This window comes from Erpetoichthys calabaricus, chromosome 4 (assembly GCF_900747795.2).
Source record: "Erpetoichthys calabaricus chromosome 4, fErpCal1.3, whole genome shotgun sequence".
In the NCBI taxonomy this organism is placed as follows: domain Eukaryota; kingdom Metazoa; phylum Chordata; class Cladistia; order Polypteriformes; family Polypteridae; genus Erpetoichthys; species Erpetoichthys calabaricus.
The window spans coordinates 122364609-122390550 of NC_041397.2; the positions used below are offsets into that span (position 1 = coordinate 122364609).

Genomic DNA, 25942 nt, shown 5'->3' on the forward strand with positions numbered 1-25942 from the left:
CAAGCTAATGTTTTTTATACTGATATAATAAACTGCTGAGGAACCTTTAGTTACAGCAGTGCACAAAAAATATTTGGGAGATCATGCTGGATGAATATTAAAATCTTACTCTGGTGCTATGCAATATTAAATGTATAAAATAAAATGAGATAGTGAGAGTGTTACCAGTTAGGATATGCATGTCTTAGATATGGATACACAGTCTGCAAACAAAAACCACACCAGCATTACACTGAAAAGTCACTTTACATGACATATACAGTGGTGTGAAAAACTATTTGCCCCCTTCCTGATTTCTTATTCTTTTGCATGTTTGTCACACAAAATGTTTCTGATCATCAAACACATTTAACCATTAGTCAAATATAACACAAGTAAACACAAAATGCAGTTTTTAAATGATGGTTTTTATTATTTAGGGAGAAAAAAAATCCAAACCTACATGGCCCTGTGTGAAAAAGTAATTGCCCCCTTGTTAAAAAATAACCTAACTGTGGTGTATCACACCTGAGTTCAATTTCCGTAGCCACCCCCAGGCCTGATTACTGCCACACCTGTTTCAATCAAGAAATCACTTAAATAGGAGCTGCCTGACACAGAGATGTAGACCAAAAGCACCTCAAAAAACTAGACATCATGCCAAGATCCAAAGAAATTCAGGAACAAATGAGAACAGAAGTAATTGAGATCTATCAGTCTGGTAAAGGTTATAAAGCCATTTCTAAAGCTTTGGGACTCCAGCGAACCACAGTGAGAGCCAGTATCCACAAATGGCAAAAACATGAACAGTGGTGAACCTTCCCAGGAGTGGCCGGCCGACCAAAATTACCCCAAGAGCGCAGAGACAACTCATCCAAGAGGTCACAAAAGACCCCAGGACAACGTCTAAAGAACTGCAGGCCTCACTTGCCTCAATTAAGGTCAGTGTTCACGACTCCACCATAAGAAAGAGACTGGGCAAAAACGGCCTGCATGGCAGATGTCCAAGACGCAAACCACTGTTAAGCAAAAAGAACATTAGGGCTTGTCTCAATTTTGCTAAGAAACATCTCAATGATTGCCAAGACTTTTGGGAAAATACCTTGTGGACTGATGAGACAAAAGTTGAACTTTTTGGAAGGCAAATGTCCTGTTATATCTGGCGTAAAAGGAACACAGCATTTCAGAAAAAGAACATCATACCAACAGTAAAATATGGTGGCGGTAGTGTGATGGTCTGGGGTTGTTTTGCTGCTTCAGGATCTGGAAGGCTTGCTGTGATAGATGGAACCATGAATTCTACTGTCTACCAAAAAATCCTGAAGGAGAATGTCTGGCCATCTGTTTGTCAACTCAAGCTGAAGCGATCTTGGGTGCTGCAATAGGACAATGACCCAAAACACACCAGCAAATCCACCTCTGAATGGCTGAAGAAAAACAAAATGAAGACTTTGGAGTGGCCTAGTCAAAGTCCTGACCTGAATCCAATTGAGATGCTATGGCATGACCTTAAAAAGGCGGTTCATGCTAGAAAACCCTCAAATAAAGCTGAATTACAACAATTTTGCAAAGATGAGTGGGCCAAAATTCCTCCAGAGCGCTGTAAAAGACTCATTGCAAGTTATCGCAAACGCTTGATTGCAGTTATTGCTGCTAAGGGTGGCCCAACCAGTTATTAGGTTCAGGGGGGCAATTACTTTTTCACACAGGGCCATGTAGGTTTGGATTTTTTTTTCTCCCTAAATAATAAAAACCACCATTTACAAACTGCATTTTTGTGTTTACTTGTGTTATATTTGACTAATGGTTAAATGTGTTTGATGATCAGAAACATTTTGTGTGACAAACATGCAAAAGAATAAGAAATCAGGAAGGGGGCAAATAGTTTTTCACACCACTGTACAAACTTAATATGCTGTCTGTCAACAGATCTCAACAGCTTCTCTCCAATGATTTCCTTCTAAATACCAACTTCCTTTAAAGCGTACACCAATGTCCCACTTGCCCCTTCAACCTCCAGATGACTGCTTGTAAAAGAAGTCCTCTTGGTAGCACTTGGAAAGTTTCATCCCAATAATGGGCTTGTTTACTGAAAAACAATATGCAGCCAAACTGTACTTTAAGAGCCTAACAAGATCAATTATTTCACTTTCCCATTTTTATGGGTTACAGGAAATGCCTCCAAAATTGATATGACCCTTAAACAAGATGCAGCTGGCTTACACGTTATACCACAGTATTAGCAAACACTGTTACGCTATTCAACATCACTGAGATGATCCCCGATACAAACAAGCACTTATGTCTGTGTGGAATTCCAACTTGTTTCCTAAGAAAGTCTGCCCTATTTATTAAACCTTCCTGATTTAAGGAATTCACTCTAGTTCTTTACTAGCAGGCTGGTGCCAGTCAAAAATCCAGCCATGCCATGGCATGGCATGATTGAAAAGTCTTCAGGACTCTGAACAAATCCAAATCGTATTTTATAATACCATCTACTGCTGAATTCTGCTCTGTACTTGTAATATTTCTATTGCACTATTATACAGTGATCCCCTGCCTATCACAGAAGTTACGTTCCCGACCCATCAGCGATAAGTGAAAATCCACGATATAGAAAGACCATATAAATAAACATTTTTTTTTATAGTTTAAGCCTTAAAATACCCCTCCCACACGCTTTAAACACAGGTAAACTTATTAAAAACACACTTTGTAAACAAATATGATGTGGATGTCGGGCTAAGGATATGAGTAACACCTCTCTATTATAAAAAAAAATCTTGGCAGGGAGACGAGGAGTTATCTTTTCAGAAGACAATTTGACATCCTGCGAGGGACATTTTAACGTAATGCAAGACAAGGCAGTGAGACAGAAGGACAGCTGCTGTACAGGCTTTTAAATGATCGACGCACAGAGCAACAAGCATAACAGGTATATTGGCAGAAGCAGCACAAAGCCAGTAGCTGATCAGTCCACTTCTGCTTAGCATGCGTTCAGCGCTCCCCCCACCCCCCCCCCCCCCCTTCACAACGCAAGCGGGAGAGAGGTGAAATGGCAAGAGCGCCTCCAGGGAGGTTGAGCGAAGCTATCGAGACCAGATCATCTCAGAGAGACACTTTGACGATGCGCAAGATGACATTACAACTTTAGGAAGCAAAACCTGTGAGACGGTGACTTTTGCACGTCACGCCCTATTTACAAACAATTTAAAAGAAGTTCACTTACATCTAACCTAGCAGTTGTTGGAATGCTTTTGGCAGACAAACTTCAGGTGCTTCTAAGTCTTAAAACAACAACAAGCAGAACACGCAGCTTGCCAGCAGCAGCTGCAGCAAGCCATACTTCTTCTTAGTGTGCGTACAGCCCTCACCCTAGAGAAAGAGGCAAAAGGACAGCTGCTGTACAAGCTTTTAAGTGATTGACGCAAAGTGCGACAAGCAGAACACACAGCTGACCAGCAGCAGCAAGACAGCAGCTGAACCGATCGCATCTCTTTAGCATGCGTTTAGACCCCCCCCCCCCCCCCTTCACAACGCGAGCAGCGTTATACGTCCCACGAGAAAGATTTAACCACACCCAGGGCAGGAAATAAAAGACAAACATTGTTTTCACAAAAGTTTTAAAGTAAAAATGAAAATAATGCATATGCAACAATTTCCATTAAAATAACTATCTCTTTAAATTGTTTATCCGGTAAACCAAACCTGGGGGTTGGGCGAGCGAATCGAGCAGGGGACTGAGCCCCCTAGTAATAATAATAATAATAATAATAAATCCGCGATGTAGCAGGGGCACGATAGCTGAACCGCGATATACCGGTAGATCACTGTATTGAGGATTTGTTCTGTTCTGTGTATTGCATTGACCCCCTTTTTTTGACACCCATTGCGTGCCCAATCTACCTGGAAAGGGGTCTCTCTTTGAACTGCCTTTCCCAAGATTTCTTCCATTTTTTCCCTACAAGGGTTTTTTTGGGAGTTTTTCCTTGTCTTCTTAGAGAGTCAAGGCTGGGGGGCTGTCAAAAGGCAGGGTCTGTTAAAGCCCATTGCAGCACTTCTTGTGTGATTCTCGGCTATACAAAAATAAAAATTGTACTGCACTGTATGCCCAGCCTGCTGCCACACACTCACCTCTCCCCAACCAACCTGTGAAATGAGTGCAGACAGCTTTTCAGTCATGCCAATAAAGAGCTCTCTGCACTTTATTATAACATACGCAAGAAATTGAGATAACAAAAGTGGGTTAAATACATTGGGACGTATCGCTACTTTTGACCTGAAGCATTGTGTGGGTGTTATTCTTTTATCTGAATTCGTGTGTTTCATATTATACAACCATCCTGTTTCTCCAACAGGGAACAGCAAAGGAAAGAGTAAAGGATCGAAATGAGGTGATTTATTAGATATACAGTTAGGTCCATAAATATTTGGACAGAGACAACTTTTTTCTAATTTTTGTTCTGTACATTACCACAATGAATTTTAAATGAAACAACTCAGATGCAGTTGAAGTGCACACTTTCAGCTTTAATTCAGTGGGGTGAACAAAATGATTGCATAAACAAAACCCTTTGCTGGCAATGGGTTATATATTTATATAACTATATTTATATACCTATATTTATTTATTCTTTTTGTATGGGCGCATTTATGGACGAACCTCACAAGCCCAATCGACTCTGAGTGGCTTCTGTCGAAGTTTACCTTTCACTAGTACGAGTGAAATGACAAGCACGGAAATTTTATATATTCGGGAATGATTCTATGTATTCTAACGCTGACTTTATATATTCAAAAATGAGTTTATATATACCGACGCTGACTTTATATAATCAGGTTTTGATGTTATATATAATCGGGAATGATTTTATATACAGTGCATCCGGAAAGTATTCACAGCGCATCACTTTTTCCACACTTTGTTATGTTACAGCCTTATTCCAAAATGGATTAAATTCATTTTTTTCCTCAGAATGCACTGTATTCTGACTTTATATAAAGTAATCCCTCGCTATATTGCACTTCGACTTTTGCGGCTTCACTCTATCGCGGATTTTATATGTAACCATATTTAAATATATATCGCGGATTTTTGGCTGGTTTGTGGGTTTCAGTGGACAATGGGTCTTTTAATTTCTGGTACATGCTTCCTCAGTTGGTTTGCCCGGTTGATTTCATACAAGGGACGCTATTGGCAGATGGTTGAGAAGCTACCCAATCAGAGCGCATATTACGTATTAAATAAAACTCAAATATATTGTGATCAGGGGGGCTGTTCGCACCACTAGAGGATACAGATGCTTGTCTAAAAAATGCTGAAAGACTACCTTCACATTGCTCCCTTCCTTGCTGGGCTTACTTGTGGCTGCGTTGTCAAGCGATATGCTTCCCGCAAGGTGCTTTGCATACTTAAAAGCTCGAACAGCACCAATCGGTTTTTGATTGTTTGCTTTTCTTTCTCTCTCTCTCTTTCATTCTCTGCTCCTGACGTGCAGTCCTTTGAAGAGGAAGATATGTTTGCATTCTTTTAATTGTGAGACGAACTGTCATCTCTGTCTTGTCATGGAGCACGTTTAAACTTTTGATAAAGAGACAAAATGTTTGTTTGCAGTGTTTGAATAAAGTTCCTGTCTCTCTACAACCTCCTGTGTTTCTGTGCAAATCTGTGACCCAAGCATGACAATATAAAAATAACCATATAAACATATGGTTTTTTACTTTGCGGATTTTCACCTTTCGTGGTGGGGTTCTGGAACGTAACCCCTGTGATGGAGGAGGGATCACTGTATTCAAGTTTTGACTTTATATATTCCGACGCTGACTTTATATATTCAGGAATTAATATGTTTCAGCAAGCACCTGGAGCATGAGAGTGGCAGCGTTTTCAGCAGGTCCATGTACAACTTTATTTTTCTACCTTTTATTTTTCTCTTTTTTATTATTTTTTATTGATCACTCCTATCACTTTCTTTTATGTGGATTCGTTCCCTGGACACTCTTACTTTTACAATATGAACATAGATTTTTACACGCTGAGACTCGTCTATTCAAGTACAGTGGAACCTCGGTGCACAAACGCCTCGGTACACGTACAACTCGGTTTACGACCAAAAAGCTCGCCAAACTTTTGCCTCGGTTCACAACCACACACTCGGTATACGAACAAGCCAGTTTCCCTTTCAGTTTGTGCGCGCTGATGATTTCTGCACGTGTTGCATTGTTCTCGGTCAGACGTGAACTGCTGAACTGCTGGAATGTGAGAGAGAGAGAGTGAGAGCAGGCAAGGCTCGTGTGCTGATGAGAGAGAGAGAGAGAGCAGGCAGGCTCGTGTGCTGATGAGAGAGAGAGAGCAGGCAGGCTCGTGTGCTGATATGAGAGAGAGAGAGAGAGCGCAAGCAGGCTCGTGTGCTGATGAGAGAGAGAGAGAGAGAGCGCGAGCAGGCAGGCTTGTGTGCTGATGAGAGAGAGAGAGAGAGAGAGAGAGAGAGAGAGAGAGAGAGAAAGCAGGCAGGCTCGTGTGCTGATGAGAGAGAGAGAGAGAGAGAGAGAGAGAGCAGGCAGGCTCGTGTGCTGGAGGGAGGGAGAGGGAGAGAGAGAGAGAGAGAGAGAGAGAGAGAGAGAGAGAGAGAGAGAGAGAGAGAGAGAGAGAGAGAGAGAGCAAGCAGGCTCGTGTTCTGATGAGAGAGAGAGAGAGAGAGAGAGAGAGAGAGAGCAAGCAGGCTCCTGTGCTGATGAGAGAGAGAGAGAGAGAGCAAGCAGGCTCGTGTGCTGGAGGGAGAGAGAGAGTGAGAGAGAGCAGGCAGGCAGGCTCACGTGCTAGAGAGAGAGAGAGAGAGAGAGAGAGAGAGAGAGCGTGCAGCTGAGAGCGAGCCTGTACGTGCAGCTGAGCAGGGAGCCTGGGTGTTTGTCAGTGTTATTCAATGTTTTTATATTAGTTTACTATTACACTGTGCATTCTATGGTGTAATTAACTATATTTGTGCATAAAAATATTTTAAAAAATATATTTACATACAGTTTGTACGGTCTGGAACGGATTAATTGTATTTACATACAATCCTATGGGGCAAATTGCTTCAGTTCACGACCAATTCAGTTTATGACCAGAGGTTTGGAACGAATTATGGTCATGAACCGAGGTTCCACTGTACTCAACTTTGAGCGTTGAGAACAAATGCCAGTGTCGGTGTGGTTTCCTATTTGCCTGACGAGGTAAGAAGGCGGTATCGTGGCAGCAGAGCCGGCACTAAGCTAAAAATTAAGCGGCTTGCGAGAAAGTGGTGTTTTAAGCCTTCGGTGCCTTCTGTGATCCTGGGAAATGTGAACTCAATATCAAATAAGATCGACGAACTGGCTGCACTGGTGAAAAATGTCAGAACCTACAGAGAATGCAGTTTGTTGTGCTTTTGCGAAATGTGGCCAACTACCACCATCCCAGATGCTAACGTGGAGCTACCCGGGTTTAGCACAGTTAGAGCGGATAGAGACACAAGTACCTGCGGGAAGCACAAAGGAAGAGGTCTAGCTCTCTATGTCAATACAAGGTGGTGTAACTCTGGACATGTTAACGTCAAAGTCTCCACTTGCTGCAGGGACATCAAACTGTTGGCCGTAAGTTTGCGTCCCTATTATTTGCCCAGAGAGTTTGGACAAGTCATTGTTGTTATTGTTTACATCCCTCCTCGGGCGGACATGAAGATAGTGAGTGACATCATCCATTCTGCTGTTGTTAAGTTACAAACGCAGCACCCTGAGGCGCTTGTGCTAATCGCTGGAGATTTTAACCATGTGATGCTGGACAAAACATTACCTGCCTTCTCCCAGTATGTGCACTGTAACACACGGGGAAATAAGACTATTGACTTACTGTATGCAAACGTTAAAGACACATACAGCGCCACCCCGCTGCCTGCGCTTGGGAAAGCAGATCATAACCTGATTCTGCTTCAGCCTCACTACAAACCAAGAGCGAGAGTCCTACCTACAACCACACGCTCATTCAGGAAGTGGTCCCCTGAGGCAGAGCAGGCACTGAGAGACTGCTTTGGAACTACAGACTGGGATATCCTGCAGGGATCACATAGTGAGAACATTGAGGAGGTTGTTGACTGCACCACTGACTGCATCTACTTCTGTATGGACATTGTAGTTCCAGTAAGAACTGTACACTGCTATGCTAACAACAAGCCATGGATTACAAGTGACATCAAGGGCCTTTTGAACCAGAATAAAAGGGCTTTTAAAGGCGGTGATCAGCATGAGCTCAAGCGCGTGCAGAAGGAACTCCGAGTCCAGCTCAGGGCGGAGAAGGAGCAGTACAGGAGAAAGCTGGAGCAGAAGTTGCAGAATAACAGCATGAAGGAAGTGTGGGATGGGATGAAGATCATCACTGGCTGCAGCTCGAAGTGGGGTGCCACCATCAAGAGAGACGTGAAGAGAGCAAACCAAATGAACAACTTCTTTAATAGGTTTGACCACCCTAACCTCGGACAACTGCACCCTCCACCCATCCATAGGAGAGACATTCCCCCACAATCTAACACCAACCCCCCAATTACAGCAGCGCACGTGAGCAGAGAGCTGAAGAGACTTCATGCCAGCAAAGCAGCGGGTCCAGATGGAGTATCACCACGACTGCTGAAGGTCTGTGCGTCGGAGCTGAGGAGTCCTCTACAGTGTATCTTCAACCTGAGCCTGGAACAGGGGAGAGTCCCGAGGCTTTGGAAAACATCTTGCATCACCCTAGTCCCAAAGGTATCACATCCTAGTGAGCTGAAAGACTTCCGGCCTGTCGCTCTGATGTCACATGTGATGAAGACCATGGAGAGGCCGCTGCTTCACCACCTGAGGCCACAGGTCCAACACGCCCTCAACCCTCTGCAGTTCGCATACCAGGAGAAGGTGGGAGCGGAGGATGCCATCATCTATATAATACACCGATCACTCTCCCACTTGGACAGAGGCAGCGGTGCTGTAAGAATTATGTTTCTAGACTTCTCTAGCGCCTTCAACACCATCCAACCTCTGCTCCTTAGGGACAAGCTGACAGAGATGGGAGTAGATTCATACCTAGTGGCATGGATCGTGGACTATCTTACAAACAGACCTCAGTATGTGCGTCTTGGGAACTGCAGGTCTGACATTGTGGTCAGCAACACAGGAGCGCCGCAGGCGACTGTACTTTCTCCGTTCCTGTTCAGCCTATATACATCGGACTTCCAATACAACTCGGACTCCTGCTACGTGCAAAAGTTCGCTGACGACACTGCTATCATGGGCTGCATCAGGAGTGGGCAGGAGGAGGAATATAGGAACCTAATCAAGGACTTTGTTAAATGGTGCGACTCAAACCACCTACACCTGAATACCAGCAAAACCAAGGAGTTGGTGGTGGATTTTAGGAGGCCCAGACCCCTTATGGCCCCCGTGATCGTCAGAGGTGACTGTGTGCGGAGGGTGCAGACCTATAAATATCTGGGAGTGCAGCTGGATGATAAATTGGACTGGACTGCCAATACTGATTCTCTGTGCAAGAGAGGACAGAGCCGGCTATACTTCCTTAGAAGACTGGCGTCTTTCAACATCTGCAATAAGATGCTGCAGATGTTCTATCAGACGGTTGTGGCGAGCGCCCTATTCTACACGGTGGTGTGCTGGGGAGGCAGCATTAAGAAGAAGGACGCCTCACGCCTGGACAAACTGGTGAGGAAGGCAGGCTCTATTGTAGTCATGGAGCTGGACAGTTTGACATCTGTGACAGAGCGATGGGCGCTGAGCAGGCTCCTATCAATTATGGAGAATCCACTGCATCCACTAAACAGTATCATCTCCAGACAGAGGAGCAGCTTCAGCGACAGACTGCTGTCACTGTCCTGCTTCACTGACAGACTGAGGAGATCGCTCCTCCCTCAAAACTATGCGACTCTTCAATTCCACCCAGGGGGGTAAACGTTAACATTATTCAAAGTTATTGTCCGTTTTTACCTGCATTTTTATTACTCTTTAATTTAATATTGTTTTTTATCAGTATGCTGCTGCTGGAGTATGTGAATTTCCCCTTGGGATTAATAAGCTAGCTATCTATCTATCTATCTATCTAAAAAGAGCAACCACCACTCAGGGCCAGGCAGCACAGCAGCGCGAGGTACGCGTCTGCACGAGTGGCAGGGAGCCACAGGAGAGACGCCCTGCGACAACTCCGAAGGACACCGCACTTGATGGAGGAAAAAGAAGACCGGGCGGGCTCGTATACAGGCGGCCAGGCGCGGCCACGCCGTTCAGAGCCACGGGATCTACAAGGAGGTCGGTGATGGACCCAGGGATGATCCGCCCTGGGAGAGGTATGCCTTTGTTCCGTCTGCCTGATCCCGGATCCCTGTAGGTGGCCTGCAGACGACCGTCTGTGGCGTAACGGTGAGGTGAGCTCTCCCTATTCGACTTTGGACAACGGTCGGGGGATGAGACCCTGGATGACGTTCCCAGTGTGGTTTTCCCGGTGGAGGAGCAGGAGTCCCTCCCTGTGACATGTGGGGGGTGTGGGGTTTGGGGGGGAGGGGAGGGTATGTGTCGGCTGCCCATCGACAATGGTTTCCAGACGGGGGTGACAAATCTCCACCCCGCTCCCGAAGACATCCTGGAGGCACCTGTGGAGAAAGCACAGGGCCTCGGTGACTCACGGTCGATGCTGTTATAATATGTGTTAAGTTTAATGTCACTGTTCTCTGTGCCCACTGTTATGGACTCATTCATACAGGCAGACCAAGTATGGTACACAGGGGCACAGCATCAGCATTTAAAATTGCCGAGCCAAGCACAGGACTAGAGAGCCAAAGACAACTGGACAATTGAATAGTCAGCCTAAAGTCAGATTAGTATATTTCTGTCTTCTGTCAGTACACCATCCTCTTTCCTTGTTGGGAGAATGAGAACTGTATGTAGGCATTGTGCTATTCCTGTATTTTGAAGGTGGGGTTTGAGTCCTTTCCTGTCCTTGTTTGGATCCGGAGCCAAGAGCCTGCACATGGAGCGACCAGTATATAAGAATGGACCTACGGCCAACGCTTTGAAGCTTCCGGGCGGAAGATTATGTCTTCCGTCCGAGGCAGGGCGGAAGATTATGTCTTCCGTCTGGTTAAAATCCTTTCAGCATGGTGACGAAAGATGGCAGACTGCGTAGGTCAAGATACTCACATTGCTTGATATGTCTGTCATAAGCTTCCCGTTTGTAATACCGCGTGAACCCGTCAATAAAGAGCTAGATTATCCTTTTTACTTTTCGTGTAATCTTGTAACCGTCTTATTGCATGCTAGAGGGGGGATAATGCCTTTTTTATTTATAATTATTTAAATTCAGGTTAATTAAAACGCCGCAATTGAAAAGAACACATTTCCAGAGAGCTAATGCCTCTTAAGGAAACAGGTGCAAGACGAGGTGAGTCCAAGTCTGCCACCGACTGGTGTAACTGACTTCTTCCGGTTTCGTCAGGTTTGCTGCGATTTCGGACATCTCGCAAAGTTTTGTTGAGAACGGTGTTTTCAGTTACAACCCAGGGCAACTTTCCGAGTCTGTGGTTATAAAGCTTATGGAGCCGTTTTTGGACAAAAGCAGAACTGTAACAACAGACAGCTTCTTCCTAGCGCTTTCACTGGCTAAAAGACTGCTGCATCAAACAACTCTGCTTGGCAACATAAGTAAAATAGGACTTCCACCTGCATTTAAAGTCACTTCAGTACGCAAGCAACTCTCCACACTAGTGCTTATCATTAGATCTGGCAGTGCCATGCAGATGGTGCATGTGCCAAAAAAGAAGTATGTCTGCATTTTCAGTACCATGCGGAGAGTAGTACGGAAGATCGAAAAAAAAAAAAACATGTTCAAATGACAACTCATGTTCAAATGACATAGCGTTTTCAAATAGTGATATTTTCATGTATGAATGTGTGTGTGCATGCGCGAGAGAGGCAGAAGACATATTTGACGGTGCATGTGCCCAAAAAGAAGAAGTCTTTGATTTCAGACTACTGTATAACAGCCGGTGTAAACTTTTGCTACCTGTAAAAGATGTCACTGAAGGGATTTAAACAGATACACAAATGCTGGTGAATCATGTCTTCTTGGTATCTTGTTGTCACTTGAATTTTTTGTTGTTCAGTTTTATTCTTGAATAAAAGCACACTTGTTTCATTATACCTTTACAAAAGTGTTTATTTTATTTTCTAGTAATCCCTTGAATGACATCAAGTCTGTCGCTGCCTCTGTCATGTTATAACAGCAGCTTGGTGATATCAATTACTACATGAGCTATCATTTAGCAAGTTTGGCTGCATTTCCCTACTTGATTGAGGGTTTTGTCAGTTCCTGGTTTCTCCGAAATCTTGTGTATGGATGGGTCAGAGTTGTCTCAAATATACTAACATTCTCCCTTCAACTTTTGTTTTGTAAATCCTAACTTCTGTGTGAAAAGTTGTATACACACAAAAAAGATAAAAAAATTAATCTTAGCCAGAAAAAAAAAACAAGAATAAATGCCAAAGTGTTTGGACTGCTGACTATATTAAATTATATCAAAACGCTTAAGAACAGGCATTGCAAGACTCATTATTACCCTTCACTGTAAAATCTCACTGGGAAAATATTGAATATGGACTTTAATACTGTATTAGTACTTTAAGTTAATTACCATGAACTAGTTGATCCAAAACTTTGTATTGTTGCTTCATTGAAAGAGGCACCATTATCAGAAAATCATTATCTTTAGTAAGTGCAGAAATCACAGAAAGAAAACATGAATATTTGAAGAGTAATGGGTGTATGATAATTTGAAATTAGTTACACATTACTAGAATGGAATCTACAACATTATCATCTCTTTTGTTTAATTCTTTTTCCAGTTTGGTAGATAATAAAGTAAAGCTGCTGAATTAATCAGTTTGCAAATCTATAATAATAAAAGGCAAAGCCCTCACTGACTGACTGACTCACTGACTGACTGACTGACTCACTCATCACTAATTCTCCAACTTCCCGTGTAGGTGGAAGGCTGAAATTTGGCAGGCTCATTCCTTACAGCTTACTTACAAAAGTTAGGCAGGTTTCATTTCGAAATTCAAAGCGTAATGGTCATAACTGGAACATATTTTTTGTTCATACACTGTAATGGAGGAGGCGGAGTCACGTATCGCGTCATCACGCCTCCTACGTAATCACGTGAACTAAAAACAAGGAAGACATTTACAGCACGAGTCACACGCGGGAACGAAGGTAAATGACGTTAATTTTTGACTGTCTTTTAATACTGTGTAAGCATACATATTAACACATGTGCAATTAAACGTGTGCATTTACGGTGTGATTTCTCAGGCTTAAAAGCTCACCTTTTATCAAACGCGGGAACAAAGGTAACTGACGTTGTTCACTGTCTTTTAATACTGTGTAACCATACATATTAACACATGTCCAATTAAACGTGTGCATTTACGGGTGATTTCTCAGGCTTAAAAGCTCGCCTTTTACTAAAAAGGTAAATGCAAAACTATTTTCAATCAGTTTATTGAAACGCTCCCGTTAAGGATTGCAATAACATATTCGCGAGATAAAAGAACGAAGTAGGGGGAAATGGAGGAAGAGCCGCAAACAGCGAAGAGCAAAAAATTAATTAAACAATTGAGAACGGAGCGAGTTAAGCATACAAGCATGTTCATAAGGGAAACAAAGCACGGTGTAAAACGTAAGTTTAAATTAAGTTTATAGAAACGCTCCCGCTGCGGATTGCAATAACATATTCGCGAGATAAAAGTTTAATGAGAAGACACGAGGTATAAACGAACCACACGCCGTGGCGCAACGTTAGGGGCAACAGTTTCAACCATTCTATGATCTGCTTCTCGCAACTGAAACACGGCACATGGCGGATGTTAGCCGACTTGCTGACCGCAACGTTAGGGGCTTCAACTATGGCGCTGACGCCACATCTCAGTGCCAACACTTTGCAGACTCTACTTAAAAGACACGCCCTCCTCACTGGACAGTTAAAAACACTAATCAAACTAACGATGACATCAAGTATTACCCAATCAAAAGTAGGAAAGGAGGCATCTTCATAAAATGCGTGTGGGATGATTTGCATGAGACGCTGCTTTAAAAAAAAAATGATAAAAAAAATACGGGATAAATCCCATCCAGTATTGATTCAAAACAGGACGCGCAATTTCATTCTCAAACGCGGCACGATTCCGTATTTTAAAGGACGGGTGGCAACCCTACAGTGGCAGGTAACCACCCATACAATCAGATTGTGATTCAGACTAGGAATGCAATGAATGTAATTACCCCGATCTACATACAAGGCGAAAGTCTTGCAACATTCAAAGATGATGGTTTGGGATAAGTACACCATACAACATAAAAGAGCTTATGAAGCCTTGAACCGAAAAAAGCAAGATTTCAGAGATCGTAAAAAAAAAAATAGGAGGTAATGTCGTTTTACTCGCTGTAGATTTTAGTCAAACATTACCAGTTATTCCACGAGGGAGACCAGCAGATGAACTCAACGCGTGTTTTAAATCCATGCTTCTCCCACGCTCGGTTCTATGTCGCGTGTTCTCGGGTAGGTGCACCAAAAAATGTATACATTTAAGCATGTAATGGGCAAACAAAAAATGAGGTATACCCGAAGGCACTGCAGTAGTACTTAATGTAACTTTACTTCTTAAATGTTAATGTTTTACTGTTTAATAATTTATACGCTTCTTATATGTTGTTCAAATTCTTTTATCAAAATACCACTGACAGCGCAATGCACGATAACATGGAGTGAATACACCATACGCATCCGCCCACGGCTGCCCTGCTGTGCGCAGATACGAGTTGATTCTACAATAAAATAAAATAAAGATAAAAAGAGTAAAACAATCATCACCCATAAAGCGTGTGTGTGTGTATATATGTGTATATATATATGTTGATATGTGGATGTGTATATGTATATATATATATATATATATATATATATATATATATGTAGATATGTATATATATGTGTATATGTATATGTATATATATGTTTATATGTGTGTGTGTGTATTTTATATATATATAACACAGCAACACTTATAACAATGACAACACAATTACATTGACAATCATGTTACGTTATTTTTTAAAATGTTTCCTTTTTTTTTCATAACCTCTTTAACACACTACTTCTCCGCTGCGAAGCGCGGGTATTTTGCTAGTCCTTTATAAATCTGAAACTATTTAGCTATTATGCGCAACAATTACTATAATAATGTTAATGACCTCCTGCGGTGGGTTGGCACCCTGCCCAGGATTGTTTCCTGCCTTGTGCCCTGTGTTGGCTGGGATTGGCTCCAGCGGACCCCCATGACCCTGTGTTCGGATTCAGCGGGTTGGAAAATGGATGGATGGATGGATGTTAATGACCTCCACTTCATCAAAATGTACTGTATTATAGTATAATGCAAGATGCGGGATAATAGTTATAAAGAATCCCTAACTACAGACTTAGTTACACAATACAGCACAAGTTCATTATATTAATTTAATATTAGAATCATAGAATACCCACAGAGATACTTCAGTAGTACTTTGAAATAATACAGCATAGAAGAATCACATCATTTTATTGAATCAATTAGTAGTAAATATTGAATGACTTGATTCATTACTGTTGTATACAAATCAGGGCAGATACTGTATATATGCATTTTATGGTTTACCGCTCTTGTAATTACTGAAAAATACGTTTGTGTTTTTTCATACTCGTAAAAGTTTATATGTGCATGTGGGTAATCACTAAATTACATTGCTTTGCCCAAATTAGAAATAAAGACATACAAAACATTTATCAAGTTATATGTAAAACCTCACATCACAACAGCATCCTTCTCCCAATATACCCAGCATCTCTCCTCTGCACATGTCCAAACCAACGCAATCTCACCTCTCTGACTTTGTCTCTCAACCGTCCAATGTGAACTGACCCTCTAATGTACTCATTTCTAATGCTATCCATCCTCGTCACACCCAGTGCAAATCTTAGCATCTTTAACTCTGCTAACTCCAGCTTGGTCTCCTGCTTTCTGGTCAGTGCCACAGTCTCCAACCCATATAACATAGCTGGTCTCACTACCGTCCTGTAGACCTTCCCTTTCACTCTTGCTGATACCCGTCTGTCACAAATTACTCCCGACACTCTTCTCCACCCATTCCACCCTCCCTGCACTCTCTTTTTCACCTCTCTTCCACAATCCCCATTACTCTGTACTGTTGATCCCAAGTATTTAAACTCATCCACCTTCGCCAGCTCTACTCCCTGCATCCTCACCATTCCACTGACCTCCCTCTCATTTACACACATGTATTCTGTCTTGTTCCTACTGACCTTTATTCCTCTCCTCTCTAGAGCATATCTCCACCTCTCCAGGGTCTCCTCTACCTGCTCCCTACTATCGCTACAGATCACAATGTCATTAGCAAACATCATAGTTCACGGGGACACTGTCTAATCTCGTCTGTCAACCTGTCCATCACCACTGCAAATAAGAAATGGCTCAGAGCCGATCCCTGATGTAATCCCACCTCCAACTTGAATGCATCCATCACTCCTACTGCAGACCTCACCACAGTCACACTTCCCTCGTACATATCCTGTACAACTCTTATGTACTCCTCTGCCACTCCCGACTTCCTCATACAATACCACAGCTCCTCTTGAGGCACCCTGTCATATGCTTTCTCCAGGTCCACAAAGACGCAATGCAACTCCTTCTGGCCTTCTCTAAACTTCTCCATCAACATCCTCAGAGCAAACATTGCATCTGTGGTGATCTTTCTTGGCATGAAACCATACTGCTGCTCACTAATCAACACCTCACTTCTTAACCTAGCTTCCACTACTCTTTTTCATAACTTCATGCTATGGCTCATCAATTTTATTCCCCTGTAGTTACTGCAGTCTTGCACATCTTCCTTATTCTGAAATTTTGGCACCAGTACACTTCTTCTCCACTCCTCAGGCATCCTCTCACTTTCCAAGATTCCATTAAACAATCTGGTTAAAAACTCCACTGCCATCTCTCCTAAACACCTCCATGCTTCCATAGGTATGTGATCTGGGCCAACGGCCTTTCCATTTTTCATCTTCTTCATATCTGTCCTTACTTCCTCCTTGCTAATCTGTTGCACTTCCCGATTCACTATCACCACATCATCCAACCTCTTCTCTCTCTCGTTCTCTTCATTCATCAGCTTCTCAAAGTACTCTTCCATCTGCTCAACACACTCTCCTCGCTTGTGAGTATGTTTCTATCTTTATCACCCTAACCTGCTGCACATCTTTCCCAATGTTGGGTTGGGAAACCTTGGATCCTGCCACCCATTATGTTATTTTGACACATACCACATACTGAAACTTTGTTGCAGATCACGTACACCACTTCATGCCAAGGGTTGGCTGACTGGTGTGTCAACAAGTTGATGGATGCCGTTGATTAGTAATTAGCACTGTCTGAAAGAGGTGGGGTTTACACCCTTGCTACCCGCAAAGTAGCTTTTGAGAAGAAGAGTGCAAAAAAGCCTCTCGGTTGCCATTGGGGGTAAGGAAGCTTTTTGGTTACCATTGAGGATAAGGACTCAAACTTGTTTAATCGATTTCACAGCCCTATTTCAAACTATCCTGGCAGCACTGGGCATGAAGCATGAAACAACCATAGACAAGGCATACAGGACTTACCCACACTCACCAGTACTTGGACCAATTATACTAACCTGTACATTTTTAAGATAGACAAAATATCCAGAGGCCATGACACACTGACACAGGGAAAACATTGAAACTCAACAAAGACAAAAAATAGGTCTGTTATTTTAGCCCATTATGATGATAAATGCAACAACACTAACCACTTTTTTAACTAATCCAGAGAGACAAAACAGGAAGGTTACATTATATTTACGAAAATGGTTTTGTTAAAATAACTTCACTGTTTTTCTAACAGTGAACTAAAAAAATTAAGGAAAATTAATCAATGATATTTTTTAAATAAGATGCCTTTCTAAGTGAATAACGCCATAAACAATAGATAATAAAATGGGTAAAAAGAGGAGATATGAACATTTTGAATTATGTGAATATGAAACTGAGGCAAAAATTGTAATAAGAATATAGGAAAAATACTTTAGATCATTTTAAAGCGTGTATACTACATATTCAAGAACAAATAAAACCCACTGCATATAAACGATCACTGCCCATACACCTTTATAGTAGAAGCTATTCAATGACAAGTATAATGCTCCTCAAGTGAGAAAGGTGTGACCACCTTCTTAATAATCTGCCTTCACTGCCCAAAATATTAAATTACAATACAATTTATATCTTCTTCTGCTACTTCTAAACATTGTGTACACCATCGACAAAAAAGATTTCTCTGAAAATGATTAATGCATTGTTTTCTTATTGCACATTAATCGGACAACTAAACTGTACAATTTTATTCAAAAATTAAAGTGTATGCGTGTCAGTCCGGTTGCTGTGGCTCTGTCATTTCAAAAGATGGCATTTTGCAATTAAGAGTTGGTCATTTCAGATGAAAATGAGATCATTTAATTTTCCATAAGCAAGAGGAAAAATGTAATGGCAACTCATAAGGTGTATAAAGCAGCATTTATTATTAGCAAATTTAGAAAACAGGATATTGCAGTGTAATTTCTTCTGCACAAGTGGCAGATTCATAATGGACATCTCCAAATACCCAAGAAAATAATGCATCCACATAGTGCACACGACTGCACAGATTAATGTAACTGCATGAAAGAGGTTATTTAAAGGTTAAAAAAGCACCTTCAAGTTTAATTAATAAAACATTAGCAGGTGAAGAATATTATGCTGTTTGCTGTACTCTACTTTCTTCAGTCTCTTTTTTATTATTACTGGAGGGTGGTGTTGCATGTTGATCAGACATGCAAGTAAGAATTTCACTGTGCAACTTCTACTACTATGTGCATATTTCAATTTCTGTATGGAAAGTCGATTTTGAAGCACCAGCTAACCCAACATACGTTTCAAAACCGCATATCATAGAAACAAGCCTCCGATTCGATGTGTTAGAGCAGCTAACTATATACGCTGCTATACTCGACTCTGTATTTTCAGCAACCACAGCTGTTAAGGGAGATACCGTTTATTGTAAAAGTTTCTGAATATACACTGACCCACAGACATTAGCTAAAGATGCATGACAATTTTAATTTCAGTCTGATATAACAACAAAGTTCATAATTTTACTCCACACACTAGTCTATCCATGCACATACTTTATACACAAATATGCATTATATGTATTTATAAAAAAAATATTACTGAAGACATATTCAAGAATTTGCCAATTTGATAATACGTCCTATGACTAAATGTCTGGACAAAACTAGTGGTGTAGGAACCATGGTGCAAAACGGGTAAAAGTACATTTGTGACATTTCTGGACAGCGATCCACGAACTAGCCTTATTTCAACATTGTTCTTTTCAGCATGTTTCCACTTACCCTGAGCACTGGAGTGAGAAACTCGGCCACCCCTAGAGCAGTCCCTTTCACGGAATTAATGACATTCTGCATCGTGCTTTCCTGAACTGAAGACTCTTCAAACCAACCCGGCAGTGGTGATTAATTTTCCTGTTACAGCCAACCCTAACGAACAGAAGGTACAACGTTTCTTCTTTACCTCTCACCCGCAGACTACTCTCTTACGACACTACCAGTGGGTCACATGACATAAGCCACCTGATTTCTAGTTTAGTCAGGCGCCTGCGCAACCCGCCTCATCCGTTCGTCTGGTTGAAGTGTTTGTCGGGTAATGACAGTGTTTCGCGCAGGGCAAGTACACGTGGATTTAGGTGGGGCATATGCTAATCAGTTTCTGACGACCATTCATTCAATTGCTAGTCACTTGTCAATCTGTTGTAGTGCGGAAAATCACTTTCCATTCTTGCGTCTTGCCGATCTAGGCCGAAAAGAAATGGATAATTCCTACTTTAACATTTGGTTATCTGTGTACGTGTGTTCTGCATGAGTTTTCGTACTTTCGAATTGCTAAGAAACTAACATCATCTTATCCGTTACTCAAAACAGCACTCTCCAAATTTAGAGCCGCAGGGTGTAAAAAAAAAACATAATTATAATAATAAACAGATGTCTGTAAAATTCAGAGTCATATTTGTTTAACAGCCCTTAAAGTTAAACTTGCTTAGTGGGGAGTGTGCGTCCACTGTACGCATATTCACTGCATAAGTTACTGCAAATCAACTTATCTTTGTTGTTTAACATCGAAGTAATCACAAAGAAAATTACAAGGAGAAAAAACAACACAAAGAAAACAATAACAAAGTATATTACTAAATGCTACTAAAAAAGAACACACTGCCCGCGTTCATAACTGTAATAACTTGGGATCTAATAAAAATTTTATTTCAAACTTCTTTAACGGAGTTTTCCGGAATACTGAGAGTAGAACACTGCAAAGTTTAAGCAAAACAAGTATATCCAAAGAAAGAGCATATGGTAAATAGCGCAAGAACGGTAACAGTCTTTAAAGTCGTTTATTAGGGCATGACTAGTTCACAATACACTTGTTTTAGTTTATTATGTTTTTTTTCCAATTGGATTACAATACATAGTGTCAGTAGCAAGATACCGCACAACCCTAGAGTTTGAGGTCCACATTGCTTATAAGTGTATCCAAGAATAGGATTTCATCTACAGTATATTTTTGTGATTGTGAGTATAAACAGCCATATAAAGACAAAGCTTCAACAGAAGAGGGTGCATGAATAAATTATATAATGATGTAGTAGTCCATAGTGAGAAAAACACCGGGTTATATAGAGATATAGAGAGATGGAATATAAAAAAATAGGAATATGAAATTGACAGGATGGACATAAATCCATTTCAGCTCTAATTAATAATATGTTTTTTTTTTTTGCTTTTTTTATTTTTCTTCCAGAATATTTTTCATATAGAATAAACTTTAACAGCAAATTAAAATACTTTTTCACCTTTATTGTTTTGCTTTCATATTATTTTATCTTCACTTTCCCAGTCCATTTCCTATATTACGAATGGTGAGAGTCACAGCATGTCTTAGCAGTGTCAGGCACAAGGCAGCACTTGTACTCCAGGTTGATAGAACATCTGTCTCATGCTGCAGCTGCAAGTGACTTAATTCCAGTGTTTGGCTCACATCTGATTTTTTGTTTGACTATTCAAATTAAGTTTAAGAATCTAATATAAGTGTGAAAAAAATATATCCAATCTGAATGTTCTCTTTTTGTGCAAGTTTAATAAAAACAAATTAATCAGACAAAGACGAGACTGATAGAAGAGCACCCTGAATCTGATCAGCATGACGGCCGCTGCTGTCCAAGTTTGCGATGTAGGATGTCTGTGAATTTGTCAGCTCAATTTGGCATAAAAAACAAATAAAAATGATGAATCATAACGACTGCTTAGCTGAACTGCAATTACCACTTTTGTATCTGTATGTTGCGGACTGTTCAGGTTTGCTAAAGAACACTTGGAGGTTCCACAGCACTATAGGAACAATAACCAGGGACAGGTTTTGGGGGACAGGGGCCCCGGACTTGAACCATCATTTACCCAAAGGTGTTTTGAGGGAACCACAGAAAAACTTGTCAAAGCTTAGGATTCACCTAAACATACATAGGCACTCCACAAAAACAGCAAATAATCTGGAAAATGGAAGGAACATTTTAAAAACATTATTCTGGCAACAATTATTTTCACAATATTAGGTATTTTCAGCTATTATAGTAAAACTAAGAAAAAAAATGAAATTCAAAAATAAAAATACATCAGCAGGCATAGTTTTTTTTTTTTTTGCCACTTTGCAGACTCTTTTGTCAAGCCACCAAAGAACTTTACCTGCTGTTCAACACAGATACATCTATGCATGATCTTTATATCAATTCATTGCCAAATGGTTTTTCCAAACTATATATGATTTGTCAACAACATTCTGTTCAAGTATGTAGTGTTTTTAGTGAATCTCTCTATCAGTGCATCAAAGAAAATTTTTATGTTCAGTATAGATTTCTTAATTTCTTCGAAGCTGACATGTAATCTGACATGCTTTTCACCTGTAAAATGCTGTCCATAAGGCAGTTCAAATGACAGTTTCATTAATCGGTTTCTCTCAACCTCTGCCTTTTAAATTACTGCATATATACTGAGTGCAAAGAAAGCCAGCAACTTGTCACACCCTACATCAGAACATAATTGCAGCTATATTTTGCTTTCCGGGAGTGCCGCTGGATCATATGCTGAACCTGTCTGTTGGGTTCAGTCTTAATTTTAATATTCCATCAGTTATAAACAGACTGAAATTCTGTGAGGGGTTGTCTACAACTAATATGTAAGATGTACCTTTTGGTTAGGAGTACACTAATGGGAATAACTTGGTTTACCTGCTTGCCTCTTACTGACTAGTAACACAATTATTACACAAACAATAGACAATGAATACAACACTGTACATTGAATGCAACGTCAAACTACAGATATCAAAAACACACATCAGAAATGCTTGTGTAGTTTTCAAAGAGATGGCAGCTGAGTAGTCTAATCACATGAGAATGAGAACTATTCTTGAAACACAGTAGCATGAATGCTAATTGTTATCTGCTTTTTGAAAGAACGGTTGGGGGGAAATGTGAATGTGCAGCATGACTAAGGTATATAATAATACTGTTTGTGTTAAGTCATTATATGTTATATGTTGCATGTAATTAACAGAAAGAAGCTGTGTGCCATCTTCAGAACCCTTGGGATGCTTTGTAATCCAGGGTTGAGAAGGTGCCATTCCAGGATATTGTAGAGTCAGGGAATGTAGACTCTACTGTGCACCTATGAAGTTAGTGATTAAGAATAGATGGGGCCATCTACAGTTAGGTCCATAAATATTTGGACAGAGACAACTTTTTTCTAATTTTGATTCTGTACATTACCACAATAAATTTTAAATGAAACAACTCAGATGCAGTTGAAGTGCAGACTTTCAGCTTTAATTCAGTGGGGTGAACAAAACGATTGCATAAAAATGTGAGGCAACTAAAGCATTTTTTTAACACAATCCCTTCATTTCAGGGGCTCAAAAGTAATTGGACAAATTAAATAACTGGAAATAAAATGTTCATTTTAATTACTTGGTTGAAAACCCTTTGCTGGCAATGACAGCCTGAAGTCTTGAACTCATGGACATCACCAGATGCTGGGTTTCCTCCTTTTTAATGCTCTGCCAGACCTTTACTGCAGCGGCTTTCAGTTGCTGTTTGTTTGTGGGCCTTTCTGTCTGAAGTTTAGTCTTCAACAAGTGAAATGCATGCTCAATTGGGTTAAGATCAGGTGACCGACTTGGCCATTCAAGAATTTTCCACTTCTTTGCTTTAATAAACTCCTGGGTTGCTTTGGCTGTATGTTTTGAGTCATTGTCCATCTGTATCATGAAACGCCGCTCAATCAATTTGACTGCATTTAGCTGGATTTGAGCAGACAGTATGTCTCTGAACACCTCAGAATTCATTCTGCTGCTTCTGTCCTGTGTCACATCATCAATAGATAGATAGATAGATAGATAGATAGATAGATAGATAGATAGATAGATAGATAGATAGATAGATAGATAGATAGATAGATAGATAGATAGATAGATAGATAGATAGATAGATAGATAGATAGATAGATAGATACTTTATTAATCCCAAGGGGAAATTCACTAAATACTAGTGTCCCAGTGCCACTGGCAGCCATGCACGCCCAAGCCATCACACTGCCTCCACCGTGTTTTACAGATGATGTGGTATGCTTTGGATAATGAGCTGTTCCACGCCTTCTCCATACTTTTTTCTTGCCATCATTCTGGAAGAGGTTGATCTTGGTTTTATCTGTCCAAAGAATGTTTTTCCAGAACTGTGCTGGCTTTTTTAGATGTTCTTTAGAAAAGTCCAGTCTAGCCTTTCTATTCTTGAGGCTTATGAGTGGCTTGCACCTTGCAGTGCACCCTCTGTATTTACTTTCATGCAGTCTTCTCCTTATGGTAGACTTGGATATTGATACGCCTACCCCCTGGAGAGTGTTGTTCACTTGGTTGGCTGTTGTGAAGGGGTTTCTCTTCACCATGGAAATGATTCTGCGATCATCCACACTGTTGTCTTCCATGGACGTCCAGGTCTTTTTGTGTTGCTGAGTTCACCAGTGCTTGCTTTCTTTCTCAGGATGTACCAAACTGTAGATTTTGCCATTCGTAATATTGTAGCAATTTCTCGGATGGGTTTTTTCTGTTTTCGCAGCTTAAGGATGGCTTCTTTCACCTGCATGGAGAGCTCCTATGACCGCATGTTGTTTGTTCACAGCAAAATCTTCCACATGCAAGCACCACACCTCAAATCAACTCAAGACCTTTTATCTGCTTAATTGATAATGACACAACGACGGACTTCCCAGACCTGCCCATGAAATAGCCTTTGAGTCAATTGTCCAATTACTTTTGAGCCCCTGAAATGAAGGGATAGTGTTAAAAAATGCTTTAGTTGCCTCACATTTTTATGCAATCGTTTTGTTCACCTCACTGAATTAAAGCTGAAAGTCTGCACTTCAACTGCATCTGAGTTGTTTCATTTAAAATTCATTGTGGTAATGTACAGAACCAAAATTAGAAAAATGTTGTCTCTGTCCAAATATTTATGGACCTAACTGCAGATTTTCTGCAGAAGTAGAGGCATTACCCTGTATATATAATCACTGCATTCACAGCCATATAGTCCTGAATCCAAATCTTGGCTATGGTGCTGACCCTGGGAATTTTGCTCAGTCCCTATAAGCCTGTGTGAGATTCTCTCCTGAATAGTCCGATTTATTCCTACATGCCAAAAACATTCATATTTGGTTGAGTGGCAATGCTAAATTATCTAGGTATCAATAAGTGTGGGTATGTGCTTGAGTAAGTGTCCCCTGCAGAGTTGGAGAAAGTAAACAACAAATCTAGAGGTATTATTACATAGATAAAAATTTCCTCAAGTAAAAGTATCTGACATGGAAACTATACTTAAGTAAAAGTAAAAATATATGTGTATATTACATGAAATGCAAAAAAAAAAAAGAAATCTAAGAAAATCTAAACAAAACAAACAGCAGCCTTCTTGATTTCAACTTGTAGTTTTTATTGTAAGCTTCTACAAAAATTAAGTCATTATCAATTGCAAAGCACATCATTCTACCCTTCACTGGAATAAAATTTAAAGATTTGGAAGCAGACCACTTATTTTTATTTCTAGTAGTTCACAATAATAATTAAAACATATTTCAATGCCTTTATTACGATTTTATATTTAAAAATGTTTTAATGTACTGTAGACAAACCAATAAGAAACCTTTTGTGCAAAACTTCAACTGCCAATTTTTCTATTAAATGTCAAAAATTGACTGATTAAGAAATGAAATTCCAAACAAAGACCAAATACGATTTAAGGATCCAGTGTTAACTGTTTCTTTGTGATTTTCTACTAGATTTCAACATATAAAAATTTTCATCATTTGCCCAGAATCTAAATAAACTGTACAGCAGTGACACAGCATTGATTTCAAACAGTCTACTGTCTACTTCTAGCAAACTGAGTCGTTTATCAACTGCAAAGTGCCTCATACTCTCTTATGAAAACAAGTCAACATATTTTTATTATTACATGTGCACTATACTAATTACAGTTTGAAATCAATAAGACTGCTACATTATTTAGTTTATAATTAAAAAGTTATTGACCACAGTCATCTCAGCCTATTACAATATAATGAAAATCAATGAAGTAAACAGTATATTTGAAATACTAAAATATGCAAACAATGACATGATGAATTGGTATAAAAGTA

The 25942-nt window shown here is 40.5% G+C and overlaps 1 protein-coding gene across 1 annotated transcript in view; it reads right to left on the reverse strand.

The window, feature by feature from the left end:
• atg3 (autophagy related 3) overlaps positions 1-19788 on the reverse strand; it is a 68024-nt gene extending 48236 nt beyond the window's left edge. The window contains exon 1 of the mRNA XM_028799743.2: positions 19547-19788. Within this exon, the coding sequence (XP_028655576.1) occupies positions 19547-19618 (72 nt within the window). The 5' untranslated portion in view covers positions 19619-19788. The remainder of the gene's footprint in view (positions 1-19546) is intronic.
• Between the last annotated feature and the right edge of the window lie 6154 nt (positions 19789-25942).